This window comes from Episyrphus balteatus, chromosome 1 (genome assembly GCF_945859705.1).
Source record: "Episyrphus balteatus chromosome 1, idEpiBalt1.1, whole genome shotgun sequence".
Classification (NCBI taxonomy): Eukaryota; Metazoa; Arthropoda; class Insecta; order Diptera; family Syrphidae; genus Episyrphus; species Episyrphus balteatus.
Genome location: NC_079134.1, coordinates 97,862,753 through 97,871,094, shown reverse-complemented (window position 1 = coordinate 97,871,094; position 8,342 = coordinate 97,862,753). Strand labels below are relative to the sequence as shown.

General features: G+C 31.8%; 1 protein-coding gene across 1 annotated transcript; it reads left to right on the top strand.

The window, feature by feature from the left end:
* Positions 1 to 1,373: 1,373 nt before the first annotated feature.
* LOC129909106 (uncharacterized protein K02A2.6-like) lies at positions 1,374 to 3,578 on the top strand. Its single transcript, XM_055986069.1, has 2 exons — positions 1,374 to 1,788; positions 1,841 to 3,578. Exon 2 carries the CDS (start codon positions 1,905 to 1,907, stop codon positions 3,576 to 3,578), a length of 1,674 nt encoding a protein of 557 aa, XP_055842044.1. The 5' UTR covers positions 1,374 to 1,788; positions 1,841 to 1,904.
* Positions 3,579 to 8,342: the final 4,764 nt, after the last annotated feature.

Here is an 8,342-nt window from a genome sequence, read left to right as displayed (position 1 = left end):
AACCTCAAAAACAATAAAAATAACGTTTTTTGCGTTTAATATTTCAAAATCTAAGGCCAATAAATTTTTTCTGACTTCGGATTCAAAATCAGCACCCCAAAAAAATTCAGAAAAGTATATTTTGGTTCTTCTGCAAAAAAAAAGTAAAATTTTTTTGAGCAGTCGGGGCTAAGCAATTTACATGTTAAATGCAACAACACTTTAGCCCCTTGGAATTAGTTGTTTAGCCCGGAGAATTCTCTAGGCTTAACTTTTTCAACAGATTTAAATCTGTGCTACCAAATTAACTTGTTCGTAAATTGTTTAGAATTTGTTTAAAAACATCAAAACTGATGTTTAGAATGACAATTATTATTTTAAATATTTATTTAATAGTTAGTTAAACTTTTTTTTTCTCAAAAACACACAAGAAAACCCAAAAGCGAAATACATGGCAACTCTATATTTTTTTGTGTCAGCTGATTTCGGAACATTTAATATGCAGTGCTGCCAATTTTTCTCGGTAAGCCCCGAGGCGTTTTTTTTATCCAGTTAAGACCGGTGGTAATAAGAAACACACCTATTATCATTCCAACCTAAATATTTAGTTCGCCACGTTATAACTGAAATAATTTTGGAGGTACAAGAAAACTTAATATACCAAAATATAGGGAATTTAGAGTTGTATCAATGTTATAATAAGAACTTTTTCGCTCAGATGAACCTACACTGAAAAAAATGTAAAACTCACAATCATCTCCAAAAAATTTACATGTTTTCGACAATTACTTTTTAAAGAGCAACATTACAAAAAATATTATTTTATAAAAAAATTTTAGAATACGTTTTTCTACAAAACAAGACAAAATTATCTGTTCTACGATAAACAGAAGTCGAGAAAATCACAAAAACGCATTTTTCAAAATGGCGGCCAAACCACACGTTTTTGGGACAAAAAAAATATTTTTTTGTGTTCGTCTCAATTTTTATATGAAACATCAAATTCAAATCCTTTCCAAAAATTCTCAGATGATTCCCTAATGCCTGTAGTATTAGAGCAATGTATAACAGAAAATAAAATCTTTTAAAAAAATGTACGTACGAGGTTCAAGCAGAACAGTGTTACCGAATGAAAAAATAAAAAATCATGATTTTTAATCATAATTTGAGAAAAAATCATGATTTGACTAAATTTGGGAAAAATAAAACAACAACAACGTGTTTCGAATTTAACATTAAGTCAAAATTTAAAAAATATTTTTTTAGTTTGTACTTTTCAGTTTTTATGTTTACGTAAATGTACTTGGTACTGTATACAATATAGATAACGGTAATGGGCCATGTGGCGACCTGTTCATTAAATACTTTAAAAAATAATATTTACTTTAGCAATATTTGTATAATTAATTTTAGATTTATTAAAAAATATGTTTTTGTTTTTATCTGAAAGCTGATTGAAGCAAATCAATAAATTATTAAAAATAAAATAAAATATTTTAATTTGAAGAATTTGGAGATTATTACATTGGCGACGAGGTAAAAATGACCTTATGTAATTGTACATATGAAAAATATAAGAGGTGGTGATTCAATTCGCCCAAATTTGTTAAAAAAAAAAAAAAAATTGTACAAAGATAAAAAATAATTAAATAATATTCCCTACAGAAAGAGGATAACGAAGTTTGAAGCGTTCCTTGTAAAAAAGTTTATACAAGAGTAAAAAAAGAATTGGGAAGTTCCTTGTAAAAAAGGTGATACAAGAGGAAATAAGATTTGGGCTTAAAAATATATAAGAGTATATATATATTGGTAAATAATAAAAAAAATTGGTATGATTTTTTTTTAAGCTCGATATTTACAGCTTATTAATAAAAAAGCTAAAGAAATAAAAGAAGGAAAGAAATTAAATTAACAAATAATAAAAAATGGGAGAAACGGGTATAAAGCCATTCCTTTGCGACACGATTGACAAGTCTTTAGTTCGCATTGAATGGGAAAAATGGTTTAGGTCTTTCTCTTTGTACCTAGAATCGGAAGAAATAAAGAACGTCAACAAAAAGAAAAACAAACTTCTTCATCTAGGAGGACCACAACTGCAAGAGGTAATTTATAACATTCCTGGTGCGCTTGATTGTCCAACTGGTGGAGACGTGTTTGGCGTTTTGGTGTCGAAATTGAACGAATATTTTTCGCCAAGAAGAAATTCTACTTTTGAACGGCATTTATTTAGAACAATTAAACCAGAAGAAGGTGAAAGCCTAAACAAATTTTTAATTAGAATTAGACATCAAGCCGCCAAATGCTCATTCGGTGCGACAAAGCAGGAGATATTAGATATAAATGTTAAGGATAAACTCATCGATGTGTGGGCTCCTGGTGAACTAAGAAAACGACTACTTGAAAAAGAATATTCACTGGATAACATTGTTGAGATGTGTCAAATTCATGAACAAATTAAATTCCAGACCGAAATTATGATTCCTTCAACTTCAGCTAGTGCTATAAATAAGATTTCTTCTACAATTGACAAAAATAGCGAAAAGAAAAGAGAGTGTTTTAGATGTGGTAGAACAGATCATTTAGCGGATAGCAAAAATTGCCCAGCAAAGAACTCGAAATGCAATAGATGTGGGGCTCTAGGTCATTTTGCCAGGAAATGTCAAACGAAAATAGAAAAAAGAAAGAATACTTTTGTAGAAAACTCAACCTTTAAGCGCCGCCGATTTGAACCATCAAAAATTAGATTTGTAGAAGAAAACTTGAATTGCAAAGACCTTAATGAACAAAAATCCTTACACTCCGATTGTTTCCAAGTCACAAACAAGGAACATGAAGATATGAGTGAATTCATTGATTGCTTTATAGGTGGTGTAAAGATATCCATGCTCATTGATTCAGGGTCAAGATATAATTTGATTGGGGAATCAGATTGGAAGGTTCTTTGTCAAACAGCAATTATACTGGGAAACGTGCGAACGGAAACTGAAAATCAATTTCGAACATACGCTGGAAATACAAACTTGCAAGTTAAATTTGTATTTGAGGCTCCTATACATGTGAGTAACCAAAAAGAACTTATTGCATCCTTTTATGTAATCGCAAATGGAAGACAATCTTTGCTTGGTCGTGAAACTGCTCTACGATTGCAAGTTCTAAAATTAGGACTAACAATTAATCAACTTGAAGATTCACAACCGTTTCCGAAAATTAAAGACATTAAAGTTCATTTATCTATTGACAAATCGGTTAAACCAGTACAACAACCTTTACGCCGTATACCATCAGCATTAGAAGAAAAAGTTGAGTTAAAATTAAATGAGGCGGCTAGGCAAGATATAATTGAACCTGTAAATGGACCAAGTTCTTGGATATCACCCATTGTGATTGTTTCTAAGCAATGTGGGGATATTCGATTATGCATTGATATGCGAAGAGCAAACACTGCCATTTTAAGAGAAAACTTCCCACTACCAACTTTTGATTCATTTTTGACTAAGTTAAAAGGTGCTAAGTATTTTTCCAGACTGGATTTAAAAAATGCCTATCATCAGTTAGAATTAGATGAAGATAGTCGTGATGACATTATCATATTTGGATGAACAGAATTAGAACATGATAAAGAACTAGAAAAAGTTCTTAATATATTCCGTACCATGAACGTTACACTAAATAAAGACAAATGTAGTTGGAAAGTGCCGAAGCTTAAATTTTTAGGTCACATTCTAACAACTACTGGTATCTTGGCAGATCCGGATAAAATTAAAACTGTTCTAGAGTTTCGACCCCCGAACACAAAGGAAGAAATAAGAAGTTTCTTGGGATTAGTGACCTACTTAGGAAAATTTATTCCCGATCTGTCAGATGTGACTGAGCCACTGTGGAGCATTGTAAAAAAAGATGTGAAGTTTTTATGGGAAAAAGAACAAGAACAAGCATTTCAGAAACTAAAAACTTCGCTTGCTAAAATTCCAAAATTGTCCTATTTTAACCATACAAAACGCACTCGTCTCGTAGCTGATGCAAGCCCAGTAGCTTTAGGGGCAGTTCTTCTACAGTTCGAGAATGAAAACCCACAAGTTATTTCCTTCGCAAGCAAGAGTCTTTCTCCAGTTGAAAGAAGATACTCTCAAACAGAAAAAGAAAGTCTTGCTTTAGTTTGGGCTGCAGAACGTTTTTTCTACTACCTGGCTGGCATAGAATTTGAGCTAGTAACTGATCACAAACCATTGGAAGCAATATTCAAGCCAACATCAAAGCCACCAGCAAGAATTGAGAGATGGGTTCTTCGGTTACAATCGTTCAAATTTAAAGTAATTTACCAAGCGGGTAAACTAAATATAGCAGATTCTCTATCAAGGCTATGCAAGATTAATAATGATAATGCTTTCGATACCCATTGTGAACCAACGGTTTGTGCAATAATCGAGCAAATGATTCCTTGCGCCCTTACGATAAGTGAAATTGCCAAAAATAGCAACCTTGATGAAGAACTAATGGAAGCGATTGAAAACACTAAAAATAGTAATTGGAATCCAATAAGCAAAAATAAATTTTTTCCATATAGGATGGAACTTTGTACTATGGGTACTATATTATTGCGTGGTAACAGGATAGTTATTCCCGTTGGTTTGCGACCCAAAGTTTTAGCATTGGCACATGAGGGTCACCCAGGTGAAACTGTAATGAAAAGAAGACTTCGTGTAAAAGTTTGGTGGCCATCAATGGACAGAGAGATTGAGAGTTTTGTGAAGAAATGTCGACAGTGTCTATTGGTTTCACAACCTGAACGGCCGGTACCAATTAAACGGCATATGTTTCCAGATGGACCTTGGCAATGCCTAGCTATTGATTTACTAGGTCCATTGCCAAATCATGATTTTGTATTTGTCGTAATAGATTATTATTCTCGATATCAGGAAACAAAGTTCATCAGAAAAATAACATCATCAGAAATAATTAAAATTTTGAAAGAAATATTTTGTTGATTTGGGTATCCTAAATCAATAAAGGCTGATAACGGCCGCCAATTTGTCAGCGCAGAGTTCAAGGAATATTGCAAAGATAAAAATATTAAACTCATAACATCACCACCGTATTGGCCTCAAGCGAATGGTGAAGTGGAGAATATGAACCGGTCAATCTTGAAGCGCTTACAAATAGCAAATACAAGTAATGAAGATTATAAACAAGCTATTCAAAAATTCACACTTATGTATAACGTAACACCCCATGGGACCACAGGAAAATCACCATCTGAACTGTTACTCAACAGAATGATCCGGGATAAAATACCATCTATTCAAGATATAAGTGAAGATTTCCTCGATTCAGAAGCACGAGATCTAGATATAGCAAACAAAGAAAAAGGGAAACAGATAGCCGACAGAAGACGATGTGCAAAAGTTAGTGACATTAAAATTGGAGACAAGGTTCTGGTTCGCAATGAAGTTCCCCAAAATAAACTTTCGACAGCATTTGACCTAACAGAATACGAAGTTGTGGACCGTACATCCAATGAAGTGGTAGTACGAGATGCAAATGGAAAAGTGTGTAGAAGAAACATCAATCACGTTAAGAAAATACCTGAAGAACTTCATGAGTTACAGAAAGAAAAAGAAGATACTAATGAATCATATTCCGTTCCAGAAACATCTTCCTACGTAGAAAATGATAGACAAAGAGATCCAGAAAATTCAAAGTTAATATTGAAACTTAAAAATATAGAAGGAATGTGGCGACCTGTTCATTAAATACTTTAAAAAATAATATTTACTTTAGCAATATTTGTATAATTAATTTTAGATTTATTAAAAAATATGTTTTTGTTTTTATCTGAAAGCTGATTGAAGCAAATCAATAAATTATTAAAAATAAAATAAAATATTTTAATTTGAAGAATTTGGAGATTATTACAGGCCATATTCATAGTCATATTTTAAAGCGATTCTAACTTAGTCTGGAGTCTAAAGTTACTACCCAGGTTAGAAGCAACTAAATTGTGGGTCTAAATTGTCTATAAATAAGATAAATCTCAGTCTATCTTATAAGCAAGAAAATAACAGCTTATGAAAGAACTATGAATATGGCCGAATACATTTTATAATTTTGTATACATACTTTAAAAACTAAGCAATTGTGATTTTTGATAATTTCTTTCGTGTGTAAAAGACCAATTGGTGATTCAGCATCGAATCTATTTCTAATTTTAGTTTTGAAAAGTTAAGAAAGACTGGAGTTTATCCTATTCAAATTACATTGGATAAACCCCAGTCTAGTCTAAGATAAACGGGGGTCTAAATAAGGCCACTGGGCCATATTAATAGATCTTTCATAAGCTGTGACTTTGTCCCTTCTAAGAAAACCTGGGGTTTATCATCTTCATAGACAACGTAGAAGAGCTGGAAGGGCAATAGATGTGCATTTTCTGAAGTTTATTGCTTAAGCCTGGTACGCTGCTCGCGCTAAATTTTAGCTCCCATACAAATTATCGAAAATTTTTAGCCGAGATAAAATGGATCCCATACAAGTTATCGATAACTTGTATGGGAATTTTATCTCAGCTAAAATTTAGCGCGAGCAGCGTACCAGTCATTAGGATATAAAATTTTTTTAAAAAAATCATGATATGAGAAAAAAAATCATGATTTCATGATTTGAGTTCAAAATTCATGAAAAATATGATAAATCATAGTTTTTGGCAACACTGAAGCAGAAACGGGACGAAATGGTTTGGCTGGAATATAAAATTGATCGAACTAGGTCCAAGAAACCCCATGTTATTCCCATAAGAAACTTCAACCACTTGGCGGCTCGGGTTAGAATAAAGTTAGAGACTTGAAACTTGGGGAATATTATTTTTAGTTTATTTCTAACCATAAAAGATCTTAGGAGAATACAAATTCTAATTATTTTTTGCAATTCACATCATGATATGTTGTTTTCTAGTTACGGAAAAGTACCATAGATTCCGCAGTTTAAATAGATATTCCTTCAGAATATAAACTAACTTAATTTTTTTGTTTGTTTTATTTTGCAAAAAAAATTGGGTAAAGTTGAAAAAAATTGAGAAAAAAATCACTTTTTCAAGATTTATGGGATAAAAACCTACACTTAATATGTTTAAACAATACTTTTATATATCATTTAAAAGGTCTGGAAATCCTCTTTCCAAAAAAATATTGAGAATTGTTAAAAAAATGACTGAGATATTCATAGATTACATCTTAGTCCGTAAAAATGTTTTTTTGTAAATAAAAAAAAAATGGAGGGTTGAAAAAATATAACAAAAATATTTGTATGCATTATTCGACCATACGAACAGCCTACACTATGTAATTTCTCGGGTGTATTTTTTTTTTTATTTTGTAGCACAGTGTAATCGATGGACAGAATCCTGTCAAGACAGTCTAAAACTCCTGGTGCAAGCCCACTTTCCAGGTTGTAACTCTGAATTGGAAAATGATTCTACAAACTCTTTGCACTCAATATGTGAAATTCCTAGAGAAATTACTACGAAAGAAACTATTTCTACTACGGCCATCAACTATTTCTATCCTTATAAATCTCCAGCCCTAGACGGTGCGGCGCACAGTGTGAAATTTTGCATATCTAGCGGTACTTTATTCAAAATTCAAAGTCGTCCCAACAAAAATATTTTGATGTTGAATCAAAGCTAAAACTTCATACAATTAAATGTTAACAAAGAAAAAAAAAGAAAATTGTACTTGCCGTTCTACATCGTCTTGAACATTAGCTTAAATTTAGCAAAAAAAAAAAAATTAAATCGAGTTGAATTTTTCGGGTGAAACTAATCGTTGCATTTTTCGTTACTATAGAAGTTAGCTGACAATTTATATTTTTTAAATTATTTTTTGGTATTCTATCATAGTGTAAGGATAAGAAAAAATGTGTTGTTAGTTCTAAAATGGAAGAAAACTTCGTTTTTTTAAGACCTTAGGCCCATTATTCTATTTGTGTTTTTTGACTTTATGAATAATAATATAAAAATGTATCCTCCTGTACCCATCGTGTTATTGGGCCTAAGAACTCCGTTGGTATATTCTGTGTTAAAATTCGTTAACTTTTCTTGCGTCTGGTTTGCGAAACCATAAAATTTGTTTTTATTTGTTCAGGTTCCTAGGACCAAAACCAATTTTTTGATCTTTGAAAAATTGTATATCACATTTTTACAAATTAAAAATGACTTTTTTAGATTCTTGTTAGCAAAATAAGACGAAAAGATTAAATAAAATTTTTCGATATTTTGCTTCGTTTTCGAGATAAAGACAGTTTAAGAAGCAACTCCCAAAATCGTTTGCTCGATGTCGGCTCTTCCAAACCCATTGTGGTACGTTTTGTACCTA

Bases quoted from the DNA above. Each gene is read 5' to 3' on its own strand.
- LOC129909106 (XM_055986069.1), top strand. From the start codon at position 1,905: ATGGGAGAAACGGGTATAAAGCCATTCCTTTGCGACACGATTGACAAG.